Source organism: Camelus bactrianus, chromosome 35, assembly GCF_048773025.1.
Source record: "Camelus bactrianus isolate YW-2024 breed Bactrian camel chromosome 35, ASM4877302v1, whole genome shotgun sequence".
Lineage (NCBI taxonomy): Eukaryota > Metazoa > Chordata > Mammalia > Artiodactyla > Camelidae > Camelus > Camelus bactrianus.
Genome location: NC_133573.1, coordinates 12,368,415 through 12,392,637, shown reverse-complemented (window position 1 = coordinate 12,392,637; position 24,223 = coordinate 12,368,415). Strand labels below are relative to the sequence as shown.

The window sequence follows — 24,223 nt, the reverse complement described above, 5'->3', positions numbered from 1 at the left end:
AATCACAAAATGTTCTGTTGAGTCACAGAATTTGGACAGATAAGAGCACCTGCATAATGGTTATATTTATAAGAAATGCTAGCATAGTCAAATCCAATCTGTGGCTACAGAAAAGCCCATCAGTGTTTGCTTGGGACCAAGGGTGGGGACAGACACTGGCCAATATGCGGCACCTGGAACTTCCGGAGGTGGTGGAAATGCTTTGTCTTGATTGTGGTGGTGGTTTACACAGGTGTGTGCACTTGTCAAAATGAATCAAACTGCATGCTTAACACAGGGGTATTTCTTTGTATGTAAATTGTATTTCAATACAATTTTATTGTTGATTTTAAAACGTTACCAGGTTTTCTCACTGTTCTCAGCTGGATGGTTCATCTGCCACAGTCGGAAACACGTCTGTTCATATAATTTTGCTTAGATGATGACAGCCTCACTGCTTCATAGTCCCAGTTCTATATTATCTGCAGGTTTTTATGCTCTAAGTCATTAATACAAAAAAATTTTAACAACACGGTATCAAGACAAAGTCTTAGGTCACTCAAAGTTACCCCGGTAGCATGCCACCAAGCTACATCATTGACACGCTCACTATTCAACCGCTGGCTGTTTCTCTGAAGGTACCAGAAGCTAGATTATTTTTCTCTTTCTATCCACAGGACATTGTATGCAATTTCACCAAAGGCTTTGCTGAATCCAAGATTGGATTTATAGCAAGCCTTTCATCGACCAACCCTTTTCCCAGTTGGGAAAAACTGTCCATTTTGAGACTTCTGAATATTTTCTCTGTTATCGAAAATCACTGACATATGTCCTTGGATTCCATCTACAGGTTCTTCAAGGAACAGAAGCCTCAGGGATGTTGCTACCCCCGTGGCTGCTCCCCTTCTCCAAGGGCCAGAGTGGTGGGACTCTATTCCAGGCCTCCCTTGGAGTGGACGTCAGGACCGCTGAGGCCTTGGCTTCGTTATATAACCCACATCAAGCAGGCATCGCTCAGCTCTTCCAAACAGGTAACCGGCTTTAGGTGATTGTCCTAAAGGGCCACATACTTCCTTTTAGCTTCACTTAACGGCCTTTAATGCTTCTACTCCTTCGATTCATGTATTTCCTGACAAACGAATGTCTCATCTCAGCATCGCACACCTTGCCTTTCCTATTCAGTCTGCTTCACTGGAACCTAATGACTCTGTCCTCATGTTACGGTTATGGATTCTGTAAACTCCTTCTGCAAGCCTCTGCCATGGCTACAGAATTATATTTAGTTTATGACAAAATGCGAAGTTTGTCCTTTTTTCTTTTTAATACTCTGTGTATCACAGGCACCTGAGAGCAAAGCACTGGGCTCCGACGGCCCTCACTGCAAAGGTGGCTGCTGCCTGCGCCCACACCGCGCTGCTCCCGCCACGTGGGGGCTCCTGCCTTCAGCTCAGTGACTGTCCATGGCAGCCTTGTCATTCCCTAGAAAACTTAACTCAAGCCCTCTTGATGAGTTTAGCTTCCTGCCAAACATTCTTCCTCATGTTTATGAACATCATTCCCTCCCAGGAAGCCATCATTCTGTTCCTGCCATACTTAATACTAAAAACAATTAGCATTTATTACGCACTTACCATTCTTCCAGTGGTGTGCTGGGAGCAGCCAAACAGCCGCTCTGGAGAACAGCACAGAGTTAAAAAACTAAAAATAGAGTTATCACATGAGCCAGCAATCCCACTCCTGGGCATATATCTGGAGAAAACTCTGATTCAAAAGGACACCTGCACCCCAATGTTCACAGCAGCACAATTTACAACAGCCAAGACATGGAAACAACCTAAATGTCCATCAACAGATGACTGGATAAAGAAGTTGTGGTCTGTTTATGCAATGGAATGTTACTCAGCCATAAAAAAGAATGAAATAATGCCATTTGCAGCAAGATGGATGGACCTGGAGATGATCATACTAAGTGAAGTCAGTCAGAGAAAGACAAATATATGAACTCAGCGATATGTGGAATCTAAAAAAATGATAGCTTATTTACAAAACAGAAACAGACTCACAGACACAGAAGACAAATTTATGGTTACCAGGGGGGAAGAGGAAGGGAGGGATAAATTAGGAGTTTGGGATTAACAGATGCTAACTACTATATATAAAATAGATAAACAACAAGGTCCTACTGTAGAGCACAGGGAACTATATTCAGTATTCTGTAATAAACCATAATGGAAAAGAATCAGGAAAAGAAAACATATATATATATATACACACACACACACACAGATATATGCATAACTGAATCACTGCTGTACACCTGAAACTAACACAACATTTTAAATCAACTATACTTCAATAAATGAATAAATATTTTTTTAAAAAAGAACTGGTGCAAAATATATACATACACACATGTAAGTTTATTATAAATTTTACTTACATAAATAAGACATACAATACTCTTTATTGCTAATTCCACATAACCAGTTGATTCCCACAGGATGCTTTGTTTTTGCCAAACATCCTCTGATTGCAGTTGACAAATGATTTGTCATCTGGCACGAACGCTGGTTGACGCTTTTGTTTACATTAATGAATAGGACAAAAGTGAACCATTAAACGCATGGAAGAACTTCACTCGTTTGTCAGTGATGTTATCTGCCTTCTTTGCTGAAGTGGATGATAGCTTTTTTTTTTTTAATACTGTAGGAATATTTCCTCAATTTTTTGTTATTCACGATGTAATGGCTACAGACATAACACATTTCAAAATTTAATCTGTATTAATATTTTCCTCATCACTTCAGTCTAGATGAATCAACAAAACAATAAATCAGTCTTTGATTTGGTTTAAGTATCACCAGAATGGCTAGTATCAAATTACCGGGCGTTCACTGAATGTGGAATTGGGAAAGACATGTGAAGGACACTATTATATAGGAGATACAGACCACACAGATAAATATAACCTTAAGAACAAGAGATGCAGTAAAGTGTAAGAAAATAATAAAGAACTGCTAAGTTTTGGCTATCATCTTGTAACTTAGTAACTGGCTTCTTATCATCCTCTTGGGGTGACTGTCTTGTTAAATGTCATCACGAATTCATGGGTTTAGACATATCAGTGGGCGTCAGATCTGCTGTGGTCCTTCTCATTACTGAAGCTCACGCTGCCCTGTCTCTGGCCAGTGGGTCCTCTCCATGCTTCCTTTTGACAAAATCCTACTCATCCTTGACAGCTTCCTTGCTATTTGCTATGACAAGATCTTTCAGGGTCACCTTGTACATTTTTTGTTCCAGACCTGGAATCAGCCACATCTCTAAAAAGCCTTGGTTTCTTTTAAGGAGAAATTACATTTCAGGGTCAAAATTTGGGTGCTAGAGATGCTCCCTGGGTGGGTCTTTTTTATTTTTAGGTCTTTCCAGGGGATGGTTAGTAGATTACACAGACACACATGTACATAAACTCTCTCATGACCTCATGTTGACACTCCTAATCCAGATTACAGCTACAGAGTTGTTACCGACTGCAGCGAGGACTCCTTCCTGCCAGTCTGAGACTCCTGACTCTCCAGGACTCCGAGGACGATAGAAGCAGGGTGTCCCGGAAACCCTCGTTTGTACCGTGTTGCTCATCTACGACATACACAACCAGAATAAGACCACCAATGTGATTACTGAAAATACACCTTTTTTTGCGTACGTTCTCCCCATGTTTTGTAATGATGGTACTAAATCCTCACGTGCAAGGGTATAGCCACCAAGGACAATGCCTCCTCCCTGCTGGCCCTCACTTAGTCTTATTTCTACAAGCAATGAAGTATTTAACGCTGATGTCTCTAAGACATCTCGGTGGGCTGAAACTTGTTCTGTAATTGATTCTGCAAGATGGGATCCTGGGCAGAGTATTTCTTGAATTCTTAAATGCAGGTAACAACTTGTGCCTTTTATACTTGAAAGTCGGTTTTGTTGGATACAAAATCCTTGACTTTCTTTCCTTGAGAATCTTAAATATATCACTCCATCTGCATCTGGTATGAAGGGTTCCTGTTGAAGATTCTGATAATCTGGTAATTTCCTTTCCAGGTCATATGCCCTTTTAAACAGATGCCCAAAAGCTTTGCTTTTCTTTATGGTCCAGTAATTTCTCTAGAATGTGTCTTATTGAGGATTATTTTAGGTCAATATTAGTTATTTGGTGTGTTCTTTCAACACATTTTTTTCTAATTTCAGGAAAGAATCTCTGATTTTAATGACTGTTAATGCCTTGGTTTTCTGAACTCCTATTAATTACATGCTTGACCTTCTTTGCCTATTTTCAATGTCACTTTTTCACTTTTTAATAAATCTTTAAATCTTCCTTGATTTTTAAATATTTTTCTTACATCTTCTTTACACCTTCTTTTTAAGGCATTATCTGTTTTATCTATCCGCTCTTATGTTTCTGTTTACAATTCTGAAATATTGTTTCCTGAGTTCTGTCATCTTGGTTCTTAAAATTCTAATTTGATGTTGTTCTTTCATTTACTATTTCTTAAAAACTTTGAGCTCACTTTGCAACAAAAATCACTCCTCTTTTGTGGGCACGTGCTCCTGGAAGGCTTCCATCTTCCACAGGGTGTTTGCTTCTTGTTCTTTTTCCTAAAAACTTTATATGGAATTTGGCCTTGAGACCATTATTTTGTTCATTTATATGTAAAGTTAATTTTCCTGAACTTCTGGGACTAAAGATTCGGGAAAGCTTTGTTAATTTCGGATTCATTCTTGTGTTGTTTCCGTGTCATGGTGAAGTGTGGCCGCTTGACTCCTGGGACTGCCCGCTCTGCCTCCCTCCCAACCTTGACCTGGACACCCCTTTGTCTGTTGTCCCCGCCCCGTCCCATGGGTCCCACTCTCAGCGACTCCTCCCCAGTGTGAGGCCCGGTCCTGGAAGGGATCTCTGGCAGGCTGGTTTCGTGCATCCTGGGGGACGGAGTGACCCCGCCCTCAGTCCTGGCGGCTATGCTGGGTTCTCAGGTCTGTCAGATGCCGCCTGGCTGCCCGTCCGCGACACCAGTGTCCCTGCAGGTCTTGGAGCTGCTGGGGCTTAATCCCCACCTGCTCGTATTTTGGGGGTTTTGAGGACGTCTCGTCACCTAGTTTTGCTGTCAATGTCGTTATAATGTTGCTTTAATGTGGGAACTGCAAACCCATGCTGTCACCTCCCCCTTCCCAGAATCCTTCCCATGTATTTCATTTACAGGAGGCATGATGTGGGTTACTTGTGTGACCACACTAACGTTGTTAAACCCAGGCTTCTCCCGACACTTCAGTTGAGAAAGTCCCACTTCACATTTTATCGTTTCGTGCCAGGTCATCCATCTGCTGCCTAAAAAATCAGGCCTCACCAACTGAACCGACGCTTCATCAAAGCCTTCAACGCTTCCTGTATCTCTCTGGCAAGCTAGCCTCATGTCAACTCAACGAGTACGCAAGAGCTACGTCATTCTCAGCCCACGCTACCCAGTCACGAAGCAATTAATCGTAGCTCAGCCCCAGGAAGCCGGCCTGACCACGGCCCCAGTGGCTGGCCGGGCAGGCGCACTCCTAAAGCTACTGAAACCAGCCACTTCCAAGTCCCTCCTCAGTAAGCGTGAACGTCAGAACTAAACATGTACCCGTTGTCATAATACCAGCCTCACAGCTACAAACATGAGAGCAGGCATCCTACCCGCCTTGCTTACCGCTGCATCCCCAGAGGTTAACACGGTGCTTAAACACCTAGAACGAACTCCTGGGCTCTGCTGAAGAGTCAGTGGGATCTCAGCAGACTGTTTTCACTAAACTCTCTTCTCAGCCTCTTACTCAGTGGCAGACGTTTCAGTCCTCACTACCCATTTTTTCAAGTGGCAATTTCATACTGTCTGATGCTGGCTTTGTGGGACTCCACGCGTGACAAGGCCGGTAAGGAGGCTCGGTCGTGGCAACAGGCAATGCTCCGGCAATCCGTTTGTTCATATAACAGTTCAGGGACAGGGGCACGATCAGAGAGGACACTCACGAGACGTAGCCGATGTCAGAAACGTGACATCTGACCTGGTTCCATAACATGTAAGGGGTTGAATTCAGGGACCCTCACAGTCAGAACTATGTCATCCAAAGACACTGGGCTTCCCGCTTAGAAAGCGCTTGCTTCCTTCTCCACACGGCTGTGCTGGCTTCCAGGGAGGCCTCTGATTTCTCTCTAAGCCCCCCTCTCCTGGAAGTCTGCACACTGTGGGCATGGGGGCCTCAGTAAGTCCCAAGTGGCCTCGGTGAGAAGCCACTTACAGGTCTGTCGAAGGCAAACAGCAGCTGCTGGGGCGGGCCACCTCCCAACTTGCAACAGGTGAATGTAAGACATAAAGAAGGAAAACCAAAGTGTCCGTGTGCCAACAACTCCGCCTGAAAACAGATGCCCACCATAGGTAGGCAAGTCACAGGTTTCTTCCTCGAGTGGTGTCATGTGACACCACCAGATTATGCTTTACTTAAATTGATGACAAACTTCTAAATAGAAGTAATGTCACTAATCCAGATATTTCTCCCCTTCAGCCGTGGGCTCGTCTTCCTGGGCCACTAACCAGCCACGAGGCTCCAGGCGTCCACAAGCACTCTGGGCCCCAAGAAGTAAGACTGCGAGCGTGAGTGAGGGTCCCTGCGGAGCCGCCCTGCTGTATCAGTGAAGCTCAATTTTAATGGAGCATTAAGATCCCCTTGTCTTTTGACTACATATAAACCACCTCTCAAAACGCCCAGGAGAAAGAGGCCTTGAAAGCGCTGCTGAATCTTCACTGGTCACCACCACGACCTTACTGCTGTTCTGACGTCCACCTCTGCAAGGGCCCTGTGGCAAAGAGCTCCTGTGTCAACACTTGTCACTCTGATGTCACCACAGATCCCATCACTAGGACAAGGTTCACGTCAGCTTTGCAAGTCTCACTGCTACTTACAGCGAGAGCCACAGCCATCAGAACTACCTGGAAGATTTGGCTCCCGGCATGAACAACTAAAACCGTGACCAGACTGCTTTTTCTGCAAACGCTGAAAGAGGAAGTAAAGTGCAGGGAGGGGAGGGCTGATGAGAAAAAGTACGAAACCAAAGTTCTTAAACACGCATTGTAGTGGTTTGTTAAACAGTTACCTTGTTCCACAAGTGTTCTGTTTACGAGGGCCGTGAAAGTGCTTTCTCGGAGGGAATGAAAGGGTTCATTTTAGTGCCATATTCACATAAGGCTGATTTGTAAAAGCTCAGTCCAGCTGAATATATTTACAGCCACCACTGGTCCACAAAACCTCAGTTGAGAAGCCTAATTGAGATTCTCCAGGGGAAGGCCCCGTCTTTCTCGTTGCAGGACGTCTCATTAGGACTCCGCGCCGCCCGCTTCTCTAGCACGCGGGGAGTCCGACTGCGCTTGGCCGGGGCTCACGCCTTGTGAATTGCCAGCAGACTCTCATCACCATCTCTGTAAGGTCGCTGATTTTGTCTCGCAGGCCCTTTGCTTTTTGTTTTGTTTTTTGTTTTGTTTCAGACTAAAGTTGCATTTAACAGGGCTCTATTAGTTATACTGGGATACTGCTAAAAACAAAAATAAAAACAGCAAGGTGCCCCGCCTCCAGGATTGTAACATACAGGCTGAACTTGGGACTCAAAACACCTTCTGTCTCAAACAAGAGCCTGCTTCCTGTAGGAGGGTTGTCAGAGCTGATGGCTGGAGTTCAGACACCAGAAAACTCAGTAAAATCTTACTTTCTACACATTTTCCACGTCTATAGACACGCAGTATTTGAGCGGTTGGCTTTTATTAGACCAGTGAGAGTGTGACGCCCATCTCACTATTTTTATTTCCTTTATTAAGTGACATGTTGTAGGCTTCGCTGTGTATTTTTTTTTTTAATGCCTGAAGATGTTGGAGAAATTAGTGTCGTGGGAAACTACATGTTTACTTTAAACATTTAATTAGAAGCTTCTCCCATGAGCTGGGAAAAAAATCTCCTGGCACAATTATGAAATAACTTTTTTCCTCTCCCTGCTATCTTAATAGCTGGTATTACAGGCTTACTTACAAAAGACCGTGGGATAAAATCAAAGTAGTAAGCAGGTCCCCGGGTATCTGCTATTATTGTTTTATTGATGAGTTTTCATTTGTATGTAAGCAGTGACACACACATTCACACACACACACGTGTGTGTACATGTACATAACACAACTGCAAGGCCCACAGTTTGGCTGAATTATTCCATTCATGCTTTTCACATAAGAAAAAAAAAACCCTACAGATTTGCCTCTAACTAAAAGGTAATACTGGGTTTTTTCTTTTCCAGAGATACTTCATAATTAACTTTTTCTACAGTAAAAGGTAAAATTTCTTACTGCTGTGAAATTTAAACAGTATTTTCCTTCCATTGGAATATAATAACATACTTGAATATATTTTTTTCTTTGAATTTCTAATGACTTTTTTTATGACATTCTGAAGGAAGGCCTATTTAGTAAATAAAATTCCACTGACAATTTATTTCAGCCTTTAATATATTTTCTACTAAAAACCAAGCTGTCAAGACAGGAAAATATGACTGGTTTTGTTATTACAAAACAACAAGTAAGAATGTGTAATTCACAAAGGATGGAAACACAAGACACTGATCTCACTGTACGCAAAGTATTACAGCAAGCTGATCAGCTGTGGACTAATAAAACGTTTAAGACTTCACATACACGTATGCATACTTTGAAACAAGAAATACAGGACAGTTTTCATCTTTGATACGTCCGTAACTACCAAGAGAAAGGACGTCACTGATGTGAGTCTAGCGTTTGCTGGCACACAACCGCTGCAGGGCCAGGTCCAAAGCACACTGTCACGTTGTCAAGGGCACCTTGAGGCAGACACAGACATTCTCGCTTGGGGGCTTTTTCCCCCTGCCCCAAACAATCTGCTTCCCCATAGCGGTCGAGTAGCTTGGTTTGTTATCAATTAGACAAGATCACAACAACAAACAATACTTTCACCACAAAACTCAGGTGAGAGGTTTTCATACAAAAAATATTTGTTCCCAAAGAAGGCAATCTGCAAATTATAAATGCAATCCTAAGAAAAAGAGTCTTGGTTACAAATCATTCATGTTCACAAATTGATGAAGAAATGAGAAGTGAAGGGGTGGGGAGGGGGGTGGGTGGAGGAGGTACTGGCTTGGCAGGGAGCAGAAATGCTATGAAATGAGGAAAACATATTTGCCACAGGAAATAATGGGTTCAGTTGATTTTTTTTTAAATGAGGTATTGTAATTGTGTGCCAGTAAATGCAAAAACAAAACAAAACTAAAAACCAAAATGCACATTCCCAATGGAAAAATCTCTAAACCTCTTATAGTTCTTTATTCAGATTAGACATTGCATATACAGCAGTTAACCTAGAAAAATACATTTTAAAAAATCTTCAGCAGACCATGCTCTCTGTAACAAAACCTTTCAAAACCCTGTTTTATTATACAAACCAATCTACATTAGTAATGTAAAAAGAAATTCCCAAATTTAGTAATGTCATCTTTCCATCTGACATCCATCTAATTTACATCTGGGTTTCCACTATTCATACTGCAGAGTTAGAATTCTGTAATAAATTTTTTCTAAGGTATTCTGTACATATTAAATAATCTAAAAGGCTCCTCTTGTAGTGCATTTGCCATTTAGCAAGTTTACTCAGTATTTTTCCAGTACCATTTGGATTACAGTGATTTGCCTGTAAATGTAATTAAAATCTAAAAGTGCACACAGTTAACTTTCTCAAATAACGGCCTATTTCTGGAGGAAACCTAATATTCACGGAGAAGATTACCGATACCGTGATTAGAAACGTAGGGTTAGAATGTTCTCTGAGACTATACAACACAGGTATGTACAAAAGCTGAGGACAGCAGTCTTCAGCCGGTATTTACATCGAACAATGTTTGTTTCCACAGGGTCATACCAAGAACGCAGCATGGTACTGGACAGTTAGGGTTGTTAGCTGCAAGTCAGTGTAGCCCAGACAGCCCCCAAGCCCCTGCCCAGGCGTGTGCTAAGCTAAACTCCAGTACGTCACAGTGTTGTAAGTACTATTAGTGTGCTGACCAAACAAGCACCCAGGACGCCCCACAAGGCTGCTGCGCTCCAGGGGAGCAGGCAGCGAGCCTCCGGCGGGGTGGGGGGGCCTGGGCTGTGAGATTCCAGCGCTTAGGGCCCAGGGCGCATGGGGACCCGGCGAGACAAACGCATGGGTGTCGGGACAGATATGCTCCATTTCGTCTGAAACGCCCAGGCGCGCTTCCAGTATAAGACAGTAGGTCTTGCTCTGTCGGGCGATGAACCTATCGAATCATGAGAAGAAATTCTACATTATCCAGTTTGAGGGGGAAAAATGTAGTATTCTCACCAAATTATCCAGTGTATATGACTGGTCAGAAATGCAAGTTTTGATTTTTGCTGAAATTCAGAGTAGGAAATGCAAACATTCGGGATAAAGTTATTTCAAAATCACACACAGCTCTCTCAACTTGCAACAAGGCAGCAAATGCGAGAGCCTAACACACATCCGGACGCTCCCCTTCCCTTCTGATCCCTCAAAAAAGTGCAAAATCAACGAGTCACTGCTTGGTCCAAAAATAAAACACATCAGGTATAAGGATCTGAAATCTGAAGCAATCTGGCTTCTGTTCCACAGGTCATCCTCAATAAGGATCAGCGTCCGAAGATGGAACCTACTTCCAGGAGAATGAGCTCTACGATCTGATTCTGGTAGACGGTGTGGACTGCGATGTTACCAGTCTCCTTCTCTGGCTTTAACAGAGTGGGGCCAAAAACAATCGCTATACTTTGATAGGTCATTCGGTTTTTTTCTCCGTTTTCTATAACCCTAAGGGGGAAAAAATTGTTAAAAGAGAAAATAAAAAATACAGAAAAATCCTTCAAACAGTGCTATAAAGCTTACATTTAGAAAAGAGAAATAATGCTCATTTTCCTAAGGTTCTCCTGAACCAAGGAGAACCAAGTGTGAGTGTCATGTGAAGCTGCCTTTGGATAAGCGCAGCTGAAAGGCATAATCATACAGAGTCTAACACACTTTGGATGTGCGATATTTCAGCTTCGTGTTTAAAATGAGATGTAGACTTGAATACGAGTTACAATTCAGGAAATAGTGACTCCTCCACTAGGCAGACGGGGAAAATCTCATGAGGGCACAGAGATGAAACTTTCAGTTTTACTCGTTTTATGCTTTTTTTAAAAAATCTCTCTTGCTGTGATCATTTACTTTAGCGTTCTTTCTGTCAGAGGCTTTTAGTGAATCTGTAGTAACTTACGCCAATCACGGCTTTACTTTAACTGAATATTCCTCACTTAGTAACCAACCGCATCTTCCTATAATTAACTTTAGGAACAATGTCTGAACACTCACTGTGCGCTAGGCAGTCTATAAACGTGCTTCACATGTAAAGTCTACTTGAATGTATTCTTCATACCAAACCATTTTCCCCACGAGGAACTGGGTGCACAGAGACGTTCTCTCTCACGTTACAGAGGCAAAGAGACTCGGGTCTGTGCGGCCCTGGCCCTGGGGGCCCACAGCACCTCTCATATCCGTGCAGTCCTGTCCCCCCCGCCCCCAACTATTCCCTCCTCTGTGGTGACTGACCTTTTGAGATGTCTGAACAGAACCTGCATCGTGTCCTGGTTTGGCTTTGGCAACTGTCTGATTAGGTCCTTCACAGCAGAGACGCGCTGTCTTGGTTCTTGTTCTGAAAAAAAGACAATAACTGGAGATTTTGCGTGGAACTGTCATTAGTTTGGAACCTGGCATTTGGTGATGCACAGTGACATCTGGTGGTCACATTTAAAATTTCTGGAGTAAAACAATCTGGAAAAAGCTTGTTTAAAGTATGTTCAAACAGAATTTGTAGCAGCTTAATCTGCACAGATTTCAACATCTAGGGGAAAAACTGAGTGGAATTACATACTTACTAATCGCATTAACAAAATCATTAAAATGATTAAATGTAAAGAGAGGTTCCGGTAATTCTCGGAAAAACATTTTGAGTGCTCCAGTGATGACGTGAATATCTTCCCATTTGCTATCCCTCAAGTCCAGCTTCTCATCTGGAAAACAGTAGGAACAGGACATTTTCTGAAGTTGTTTTAAATCAGTTCTAACAGGATGAGTGCTTCTTTTGCACGTAACTATGGGGAATGTGATCTCACCATGGTTGACGGCGAATCTCAGCTTCTGGATCACTGCCAGGTTGCCACTAACTCTGTAAATCCCGTCAACATCCAAACCTAGGCGACAAATAATAATTTTATGTTTAAAGTGCTTGCTGGGACCTATGGTGAAAAAGAACATGAAAATAACATGAGTATACGTATGTTCACGTGTGGCTGAAGCATTGTGCTGTAACCAGAAACTGACACAACGCTGTAAACTGACTGTACTTCCATAAAAATATACATATATAAAAAAAAAAGCATTCGTTGGCCTCTTCTAAAGAATATTTCCTGTTTTAGAATTTTTATTTATTAACATTAGCCTAAAGTCAAATGGCACTCTTTTCCCCTAAATGGCTTTTTATGGGCGCTTGGCAGGAAGAGATGGGTGGAGGCGCACCCTCAACTGTTTAATAAACAGCAACAAGCCTGCTGCGTTTACCAGGCACACCGGCGGCCATCTTGAGGAAACCGTCTTCAACTTGAAATACTAGCAACTTAAGATAAACTTTGGCAAACGCCTGGGGGTAAGTCAAAAAGGAAAGGAAAGGGGCGAGGGTAGAGCTGAGGGGCAGAGCGCGTGCCTAGCACGCACGAGGACCTGGGTTCAATCCCCAGTGCCTCCATTACAAAATAAATAAATAAACCTAACTGCCTCCCCTTGCCAAAACTACAACAACAATAACAAAGTAAAGGAACCAGTAGATAAAATCAGCCCCATTTCTTTGCACATCACTTGGTAATGTGAATGCACATATTAATGCACTCTGGAAAGTGTGTGTCCTATTAAGTGCTTGTAATAAACAAACCTAATACAAGCAGGCAACTAAAATAACGGTTCTATAAAAACTGATACTTTGATAGTTATTCATTTCTTTTATATATAGAAGAGACTCATCTGAAATTCACACAAAGAAGCCTAAAAAATTCAAATATTCATTAAATGATAGTGATGCACACACTTAACACTAGCTAATGTGCTGTTCACTTAACTTCCGAAAAAGGCAGGTAGCCTGGTGTCTCTGCGTCTTGCTGACAAGAGTCAGACAAGAGATCTGTGACTGGCAGGAATTAAATATGATGCAAATGTATTAATTACACAAGGCGTTCTTGATGATGTATTGATGTAAGATAATGTTATTACAGGCAAGATACTATTATATTATAAACATGTTTAAAGTTAACCAAAATAGAAATTAGTTCCAGACTTCTCTTATAGGAAATGACATTCAAAGGATTTGTCTATTTAGACACTTAATAGTTGGCTTCAAAATGTCACCTCCTTTTTACTATATACACAAGAAACTTTCTCTTAGTAAATAAATACTATCTCCTTACATCTTCTATTCTGCCCATCACTCCTCAATAAAGTCAGTTTCACAATCACCACCTTCTTCATTTTAAGCAAATGCCAACTCCAAACAGCTTCCAGAAATACCATACGTTGAATCAAACATAAGTACACTCAACAGATGCCTGCAGAGGTCTTAATTTGAAACTGTACAAAATGCAAGGCTTTTTTTTTTTCTTTTGCAAAAAAGATGCTTTTCTTAACAACTTACGACTATAAAGAACTTCCAGTTGCAACACACAAAATCATAAAAATCCTAGGGATTTTTGATGCCAAAACAATGGGTTGGTGTGCTGAACATTAAAAAAAAGTCATTTTCTTACCATATTCTTCAACATGTTCAATGCATAATTTCACAAATTTTGGCACGGTACCATTCTCCCTCTGACACAGATTAGCAAGATTGGCTCCAAATACCTGATCTGAAAGAGATTTTTAAAGATGAATCATCTGTTTAAAATTTAGTTCACAAAACAGCTAAACCATTCACAGTGCAACAGAAGGACACCCCTTCACGCAGCCACTGGTCACCATGACGCACGCCCGTGTGCCCTGCAGCCTGCTTACCCCTTCCAGCTCCATGTCGCACGAGTTCCTGCTGCACTGAGCTCCGTGACACCCCCACTCCAGCCTGACCCCCTTCTCACTTCCTACTCCTTGTGCAGAGATCAGTCTTCCATGGGGAAGCTCTGTCTCATCACTCCTGGTCTCGGCTAACATGTCCCCTCCTTAGAGAAGCCCTCTGACCGTCCTGCCTAAGGTAACCCAACCTCACTCACTCTCCATCTTATTATTACACCAGATTCTTCAGAGCAGTCATCCCTATTCTAGATTATCTGTCCATCTCTTATCTTTGGAGAAGGTTCACAGGGACAGGGACCTTGTAACTCCTGAATGCCACCGGGAATTCATGCCTACCACTTAGTAAGTACTGAAGAGTGAGTGAGTGAGTGAGTGAGTGAGTGAGTGAGTGTGTGTGAGTGTGTGTGTGTGTGTGTGTGTGTGTGTGTGTGTGTGTGTGTGTGTGTGTGTGTGTGTGTGTGTGTGTGTGTCGTGCTCTACCAGTGAGCTAAAATATTTTTTTAAGCTATTAAAGCATGCCCATCGTGTGCCAACATCTGATTTCACAAAATATATCAAAGTCTGTTCTAGTCATCTCTCAACTCAACAGTTTTGAAATTCCACATTAGTGCTAAATATTCAGGAAAACAAACAAAACACAGGATTGAAGTGGGTGACCACCACCAGAAAGTGACAACTCTATTTCTCACTGAAAAGGCCTGGTTGTTTGTCAGGCTTTTTTTTTTCTTAAGCTTCTAAGCTCAATATGCTAAATTCACACGGATTACCTGGGAGTACCTATTTATCCTTAACTCTTTAAGGCTGCTAATTTGAATCACTTAATTAGCTGAACTCTCCCTAGAAGTTTTAAATATCTTTTTAACGAAACTCATTTGTGTACTTTACTCAGATGCTCTGCGAGCAGGTGCCCGGCGGTGGTCTCTGTCAGATGCTCCACAACCAGAGACAGGTATGATACGTGGTGTGCCCTGTGCCACCTGCATCTTTATTTATTAACAAATGCCTCTGTTTTGAGTCACATATTGGAAATTTTATCTTTGAGATTAAACGTGCTTGTAAGAATTAAACGCAATATATACAAGTATATGTGATTCTAAAGAATTCTTTCCTATTAAGAAAAGATCCTGTTAGTGCGTATGTTTCTTATTCATGAAAAACAGATGTAAAAATTAATTAGGAAAAAAATCTCCTTCTAATTTTAAAATTACCTTAAATGAGCACTGAAGGCAAATGATCCAGAATAAAATTGTCCATGATTTTCCTTCTTTTTTCCTACTGTTAGTGATTATTTATTAAAAATTCCTTCTGACCTGTGCCTCTCAAAACTAAGAATCTTTACTGTCACGTCTTCCACAATTCTGCCGCACAGCCCACCCCATCTGTGCAGTCCCTCTGCTGCAGGGTTTCTAAAAACCTCATTTTGTGCTGATGTCTGTTCAATGCTTTAGTGAAAATACATTCTTCCTGCACATCAAAAAATCAATTTTAGGGGGGGAGGGTATAGCTCAAGCGGTAGAGTGCATGCCTAGCATGCACAAGGTCCTGGGTTCAATCCCCAGTACCTCCTCCAAAAATAAATAAACCTAATTATCTCCCTCCCCCCACCAAAAAAATTAAAATCAAATTAAAAGAAAAAAAATACTGGAAAGAAATCAGTTTTAATTACTCAAATGTATTTTAATCACTGAACCTGGTAACTTTATGCATAAAGAATGAGAACATTTTTATTGTTTAGAAATTTTTTCAGCTTTTAACTTAAAATGTCTTATTTCTGATTTTGGCCAAAGTTCATTATTATGAACACCACTTCTACCTACCTTTAATATAACCTTTTTCACGAACAGCTTGCAAAGTGGGGCGTCGCATAAGAAACTTCTTTAAGTTTTTCTTGGTTTTCTTCTGTTCTGAAGAATCTATGCTAGATACTTTTGTGGCTTAAGACAGACAGATATTAAGCACTTCATAAAATAAAATTTTTGATAAAAAGCTTTTCCACCTAGCTCTCAAAACATATTAATCTCATATATAAAAACCACAGTATGTAAATTCAGTTATTCTAACTTTAATACAGCTTAAGGGTAACACACGAAGAATCAAACTAACACAGACCCAATTTCCAAGTGATAAACCAGACACTTCATTTTTATCACTAAACACTGACCACAAACTGCGTCTTTGGTACATATGCCAAGACTTCTCTAAGTTGCTCTAATTTATATTCATTGTTTCATTAATGACATTACTTATAACCTTGGACCCTCCATCAGTTTTTAGAAGGTAAAATGATCAGGAAGAAGATAAACGCATAAACATAAACAAAACCCTACCCCTTCTCCATCTTTGCTGAACCAGGGGTCAGGGGACTTAAGTGCACACACCCCCATCCGCAGTATCTGTACTTGCAGCTAACCACACCCACCATCGTCACTCTACTCTGAGCTAAGGATGGGGTCCCCTGGAAAATGTTCTACATCGCCTGCACACACGAGGTTTTCTTTTTGTTATAATCACAAAAATCTGAAAAGTAAATTTCAACATACTGAAAAAAGCTGAGAGCACAATCTATTAGTAAAGAACTGAAATAATAAAAATTTCACGCGCTTGTACTGTTATATGGTGACAGTGTCGGTAACAGGCTAAACTTCTTTCGAATGTGGAAGAAGAAAAGGAGAACTGATTTTCTAATCATTCAGTTAATATGAAGACCAAAAATTCTTAGTTACATGTGGACTTGTCCAGATAGATTTAACAAAGTTCAGGGTCACAGCTAATGGCCCATTTAAACAATGTAATTCACAAGAGGCCTGTGTTAGCAAACGCTATCCTTAAAACTGCTGGTGCTCGCTCTGGTCCTGTGCGTGTCTGCGATCTGGAGATTACATGTGGGCAGCGACATCTCACAGACACATCCAGTCAGGGGCGGCGGCCTGGTGCCCAGTATGTAGCTACATATACGTCCCCTGACTTCTGAGCATGTGAGAGTCTATCCAGGGTCTTAAATAGTAATTATGTATTTTTCAATCAGTAAAGTTCAGCTTCCTAGAGACCTCAATAGAAGTACGTTCTGTTGTCTGCATTTTTTTCTGTTTTAAGTATCACAGTATCTTAGAGTTAATACGATGCCATGGGGGTGCACACGGTGAGGCTGACAGATGACAAGGAGGTAACGAGGAGAGAGAATGAAACACTGAGACCACACTGCTGCACCTTCCAAACCCCGCAGTGTGGAGACCCCACTCGGCTCCTGCACTTTAAATCTCTGAAGAGCTAAGGGACAAGCCCTCTCACATCACTAGCAAAACAGGAAAGAGAAACTTACAACGGGATTTTTTCAGATCCTTGTGGTCTTTTTCTTTATCGTGCTTTTCCACTCCCGGTGAATCTGGCGTCTCCTCTTCAAGGGTTTCATCGGGTTCTATTGTCTGTCGGTGAGAGATTTTCCAGGCACATTACTTTTGATACCACTTTGGATGCAGTTCTCAGAATGATCAGCAATCCACTCTTCCGAATGGTTTTAGGGAACCAATCAGTATGCAGGGTGCGTGATTAGATATCTGATACATCTTTAAAAATACCTCCCCCCTCCCCCAACATTAATTGTGAATTTCAATAAAGAAACAATTGCTGATAATTCACAGGATAATGGGCTTGTCCTGCGGATGAGGCTGTCCTGCCTCATTCTGACCGACTGCACTGAGTGACAGCATGTTATAACGGGTAAAAGGTCAGGCTATAATCTATGGTGACAGAACAGGACAATGTCACATTCTCGGTAACAGTACATGACAAAGCTAACTAGCAGCAGCACATTGACTGTTTCACACAGACAGTCTTTTAAAGTTGCGCTGGGTGTCAACAGTTACTCATTACTCACAGACCCACGGTGTCAGGAATGGAAAGAAATCCTAGAACTTACGTACAGCCTAACTGTAACAGTCACTTTTACAAGCTAAGAACATTGCTGTCTTTCACGCTGAGCACCTTACTCCACCCAGAGCTTATTTCTGTGTGCAGGGCAGGGAAGGCTCCAGTGTCGCCCTGGACATCTACTGGCCGCAGAGTGTCCACAGGTAAGTGGGTCTGTTTCCAGGCTCTTTTTTCTGCCACAGGCCTGTACGTCTACCCCAGTAAGGATACCACCTTGCAGGAGCTAACACGGCTTCATAAGGTCCCGACATCTGATTCAGCAAGTCTTATTCACAGGTGTCTTAGATGTTCTCAGTCCTCTGCATTTCCATATGAATTCTAGAAACTTGCCAGGTTCCACCAAAAGACCTACTGGGATTTTGAATGAGGTTCAAAACTCTCAGATCTACAAATTTATAACTCATTTGGAAGAATACTGTAACTTTACATAATTGAATCTTTTAATCCATGAACAGGGCATACTTCTCATGTAACTAAGTTTTCTTCAATGTCTCTCAGTAAAGTTTTGTAATTTTCCTGGAAGAAGTCTTGCCCATCTCTTGTCATACAGTGTACAATTTGAAATTTTTATAGTCAGTAATATGTTTCTCTCTTTTCAGTTGGCTTACTCCCTGATCCTTTAGGCCTTCATTTAAAAAACCACTTCCTCTGCAAGGCGTCCTTTGACCCCTATACTAGGTCAGCCCTACTTCATCAGCATATGTTAACAGTGTGCTGTACATCGCTGACCATCGAACCTCATCCCGCTTCATTATGCAGACCGTGCAGCGGTCCGTCCTCAGCCATCTTCTCTTCGACTGCAGGCTCCATGCACAAGGCGCGGTGCAGCTGTACCCCGGTGCCTGAGGTGCTCACACGTCTGTTAAGTGAATGTGGCATCCCTGCTCTCAAGGGCACTGAGATGCTGAAAGCCCATATTGGGTGGGGGAGAAGGTACATTTGTAAAGACACACTGGGTTCAGGCTGTTGAATTTTAATGGGAATCACATAAGGTTTCTGAGCAGGAGAGGATTATAAACGTGACACAAGGAAGTTTCATACAGCAGAGGCGTTAAGGATGGATTGGTGGGGGATGAGATGGAATGAGGAGAACTGTTTAGGAGGCTACTTTTACTGTAAACATCCAAAGGCCTGTCTGTGGATTCAGGAACAAATGGAAAGAAAGGGACAAGGTTCAGAAATGTCATAAGATACAACGTTACAAATGGTGAAGGAAGAATTCACATCTAGACTGGTGAACAGTCTGCTAGAAGAGGCAAAAGCTGGAGGCGGAAGAGGTGAAGAAAACTCAGATTCCAATCCGGATGCCTTGAACTGGGTGAATCGTAAAGCTTTGGCGCTTACAAGGCTCCGTGGAGACATTCCGGTCCAACCTCTCTGTGATGAGTAGAAAAGCTGAGGCCCACAGAGGGAGGACGCCTCGAGAAGACCTCAAGCCTTATTAACGATGAGGCACCACCCACAAAGTCCGTGAAAGACACCCCCTCCTGTCCTGAAGCCAGTGACCCCCCAGCTCTGTTTCTATCTCCGGCTGGTTTAGACTAGATCACGCCCTCCCATAAGCATTCGCTTCATCTCACTTCTGTCACTGACATGTGATGCTCAGACAGGAGCCGCGTCCCCACGTGGAGAGGGAGCGAGGACACACGCACCGTCTAAGGAGGCGCAGCCCCTACTTGCTGCTGCTTCAGAATACACACTTGGGCTTCTTTTTGGCTGTAATACACACAAGAAGAAACTTACCAGGAACATGAGGGCACTGTGAACAGAAAGGTCACGAGGAAAGAAAAGAGACGGCAGCTTCAGTCCTTTCAGCATTTTGCTCGGGACCTGTTTCTACCAAATAGTACTATTTCCAACTCATTCACGCCATGAACACCACGCCCGAGGCACAGTGTGACTGTCCCTGCCTCCTGAGCTACTTTCTTTTTGAACCAATGCCTCATGCGAAAACCCACGGGTGGCAAACACTCTATAAATGAGAATGTGAAATCACTCATTAGCCCCTGGGAATTGCTAAACGGACCACTGCTTTTCCCACCTCTGTCAAAATACGTATTTTTAGAAAGTGTTTTTTCACATATATTGCAAACTAGACACACGATAACCAGATAGAAAGCCAAAAAAGAAAACCAGGTCTGCAGTGAAAACAGTTACCTAAGGCGAACACACACCTGACTGCTGATGGTACCACTAAGAACTTTAAACCAGTCGTTAATAACACTGTCGTTATCAGACTGAATCAGCAGCTCTGTTCCTTGACGGGTTTTCAGCTTTAAAGACAAGAAGGGAGGGGAAAAGTATGGTTAGTGCTTTCAACCAAATAAATAAATACATTTAATTCAAAGCCTACAAAACCACCAGGAGACAATTAGATGCCATATATTACATGAATAGTGATGAAAGGCTACTGTACTACACAGCGATGAAGTATCTTTTGTTTTAGTATAAAGCAACACCAGCTGACTTATTTTACAAAACATGACTTTTTCTCACAACAGATTCTCAATGAAAGTCTAGTAAGTTAGGAACCCAAACTCTATGACACAAATGCTATAAAACTTGCTGAAATCTACTATACTTTATCATTAAAAAAATAAGTTCAGGGGAGGGTAGAGCTCAGTGGTAGAGCGCATGCCTAACACGCACAAGGTTCAGTCCCCAGCACCTCAATTAACAAAGAAATAACCCTAATTACCTACTCCCCGCCAAACAACAAAAAAACCCAATTTTTTTAAAAGTTCAAGTTTCCAAACATTACATTTTAAATTAGAATTGAAACATAATTTGTAAAGAAATAAAATCTGTGGTATTTTCACACAAATCTGAGAAATTTTTTTCTCTCTAGTTAAAAAAATAAATGTAGAAAGAAAATATATGAGTTAGACTTTCATCATTTCCACTTTAACAGGGAATTGTAATGAAGTGGTACAAAGATGTAATAAACATCATACCCACTTTGGACAGAAACATTACCAAACTGTTAAACAAGAATGAAGTCAAGTAAGGATACTGTGTGTGACTCCATCTGAAGGCAACAACCACTTCATGTGTAATCTCTCTGGCTCAAGCTCCCCACACCTGGCTGGGGAAGAACGCTGAGGCAGTCGTAGAAAGCACTGCTTCTCCTTTCTGGTTGGTAAATGTTTGATTTCTTTTTTCCCAGAGGAACATATGGCAATGTTTTCCAAACAACATTCTGAGACATATCCCTCAACTAGTTCCTGAAGTCATGTTTAAAACGTATTCCTCAAAAAAAAAAAAGAAAAAAGAAAAAAGAAAAACTCCACTAGGTGATATTAACTTGGGAAATACTGGACTGAAGAGAGTTAAACCAAATTCTGTCCTTCAAGACTTAAGAGTTTTGATACTCCAGGGTGCACTGTGACTTTCTAACAGAGGATTAAAATATACACTATTTCCCAAATTTATCTGACCACGGGAGGGATCCTTTTCATTCGGGAACGGAACAAGGCCGGCTCAGGAAACAGGGACCTCCTTTCCTGCGTGACTTTTCTAGGGAGTGGGCCAAGCCAATCAGCCAATGTTGACTATTCACTGCATGTCAGATATTCTGTTAGAGGTTCTTACTTAAATAAAAGGGAAAATGCAGTCTCTGCTTCAAAAAATCTTTTTGATCATCTAGTGGGGGGAATAATTTACAGAGGATGATAACTCAGGGTACACAGAAATAAATGCTGTTTTAAAAGCATAAAGCAGCAGCCTCAGTGTTGCAGTAATGTTTCTCGTGGGTCTTGGGAGATAGGAAACATCTGACGAGCAGAGACTAGCAGGTGATGCTTGAGGCAGATTAATCAAGAGTAAACACCATTGAGACAGGAAAACTTGGGTTCTACTCGGGAAACACCAACCGTTCCAGTCTGCCCAGACAACAAGCAGGAAAGGCCTGAGACAGGAGGCTACCAAGGAAGGTTGGGGTCTGGAAGATTATTTGCAAAGACTGTCTCAAAAAGCCCTCTGCACCCAGCACACCCCTCTACAGTGGGACTCGCTGCTCCTCCACCACCCTGCACCGCTGGCTGCCTCTGACTTGCTTTCGCCAGCAGAATACACTGCCCTCTGGCTCTTAAACCCAGGTCTCAAGAAGCCCTGCAGCTCTTACTCCGGCCCTTCTGGGACCCTGATGTGTGAAGCAGCCTGGGTGGCCCCCCGGGTGAGAAAAAGCCCAGCCAACAGCTGGCACCGAGCCTGGGACGTGGGGTCTGAGCACCCAGCCCCTCAAGACCCTGGTGCCTGGAGCCCCGGGGGGGAGCAGAAGAATCACGCAGCCCGGCACAGGCCGCGTCCAGCGAACAAAGTGGTTTTTCTCTTAAGCTACTAAGTTTTGGGGTGGCCTGTTATGCAGCAATAAGTAACTGATACAGAGTCACATATTGCTGTGCAGGGCTTTGAATGACAAGTGGAAAGGTTTTAATTTATTTTTTAATTTTAGATTTGGCAGGTAAAGGAAACCACACCCTTGTACTGTTGCTGGGGAAAGGCAAGACTCGTGGAACAAAGGCTTGTAACCGTAGTCTGAGATCCAGTGATTTGTGCAAATGAAGCCACATCTCTACATCAGCTTTTTTCCCTTAAATTATGATATAAAACTGACTTAATGACTAACTTTGCCCTAACTAGTCACACTGAAAGACTATTTCCCAAAATAGCTCAGAACATAAAATTACTATGGTTAAGAATGAGAATTATACTTAGAAAAAAAAGCATTACCTCAAATACATTCTTCTTACTGGATTTATCCTTTGAAGCCATCTCAATCGTCGCTCCCTTAAGGTCCACTGTGAACTCTGGTTTGGACTGGTTACTCCCAAACTTTGTTTTAGAAAAAAGGAAAAACCTTTATGTGATATTCATGTCCGTATGTGTATCCAAAAAGAATCAAGACCAATTTTATATTATTAACAATAAATCAAACAGATGATTACCTCAAATTCTTCTCTTTTTATATTATAAATCCTATTTTAAATTAAAATTGAAAACTGTCTATAAGACATGAATATATAGTTCATAGAAAAGGAAACAAAATGGCTCAACTACCATCATTATAAGAAAAATACAAAATAAAGCCACACTAAACTCCTTTTTCACCCATTAGTGTAACAACAACAGAAAAATTTGATGAAAAACTGCTGGCGAGGCTGTAGAGTGTTAGGCCCTTGTTTGCAAGTGGGGTGTAAACCGAACCACCAGGGAGGAGAAACTGGTGACACTGCATCTGCAAATTTATGAACACATGCAGACCTTGGCTTGGCAATTCTGTTTTTTGGAATTTATCCTAGACTACCCATGACTAACATAAAATGATGTGTTCAAAAGGCAATATTCTTCACGTGGCAGACAATCAAATTCTTCTCCACCTAATAAACATTCTCTAAACCTCATTTTGTGCTTTCAAGAGGTATTTCCTTATCGACTATGTATGTTGTCAATGACTAACAGTAACCTGTGAAAACAAAACTCTGAGCTGCATGTTCTTTCATTCAGTCTTTGTCAGAAAGGAAAACAAGAGCCAGACGGTCTAAAAGCCTCGGCAACTTCATGAGGAACCGCGAAAACAAGGGGAAGACAGCCGACAAGGGTGGTTTGAGAGGAAAAGCACTTAGCTACTACACTTTGTTAGCCAGATAAGGAAAAGATTAGCAAACGGCAGAAAATTTATGTTTAATACAGACTTACTCTATATCTTGCCATCACTAACTTAAATTTTTGTTTAATCTGTTAACTGAGACTAGAAAACAGCATTCCTGTGTCACTGTTAAGGTCTGGAGGTTTTAAAATCGCTAAAGGCTGGGGAGCTGTCACCTCTAAAGTCATGAAGACTTGTCACAGGAAATTTCACTTGCTAAAATACTTCAGGTCAAATTATGTCTGTCACTGGAAACGGATCTCCCCCACCAACCTGTGATAGCTCTCTCTCTATTCATAACGTCAGTGACTGCCTGCAGGTTCACACTGAGTAAGTGGTCCAACTTCACCTGTTCCCTTTCACTTCATCTTTTCAGCTAGCAGTGTGGACTTAAATACTATACTTAATAGAACTGAACAAAACTTAGGATATTATATGGAATTTATTAGTGGAACCAAAACAAAATTTAGGGTATTTCAT

The 24,223-nt window shown here is 41.8% G+C and overlaps 1 protein-coding gene across 7 annotated transcripts in view; it reads right to left on the bottom strand.

Annotated features, from left to right (window-relative positions):
* Positions 1-8,110: 8,110 nt before the first annotated feature.
* Positions 8,111-24,223, bottom strand: part of ARHGAP12 (Rho GTPase activating protein 12) — a 106,697-nt gene continuing 90,584 nt past the window's right edge. For all 7 annotated transcript variants that reach the window (XM_074358377.1, XM_074358376.1, XM_074358379.1 and 4 more), the window contains 9 exons: positions 22,828-22,929; positions 20,271-20,369; positions 17,489-17,591; positions 15,987-16,103; positions 13,911-14,009; positions 12,234-12,311; positions 11,997-12,131; positions 11,671-11,773; positions 8,111-10,893 (listed from right to left, as the gene is read on the bottom strand). In XM_074358377.1, coding sequence (XP_074214478.1) covers positions 10,719-10,893; positions 11,671-11,773; positions 11,997-12,131; positions 12,234-12,311; positions 13,911-14,009; positions 15,987-16,103; positions 17,489-17,591; positions 20,271-20,369; positions 22,828-22,929 — 1,011 coding nt within the window. In that variant the 3' untranslated portion in view covers positions 8,111-10,718. The remainder of the gene's footprint in view (positions 10,894-11,670; positions 11,774-11,996; positions 12,132-12,233; positions 12,312-13,910; positions 14,010-15,986; positions 16,104-17,488; positions 17,592-20,270; positions 20,370-22,827; positions 22,930-24,223) is intronic.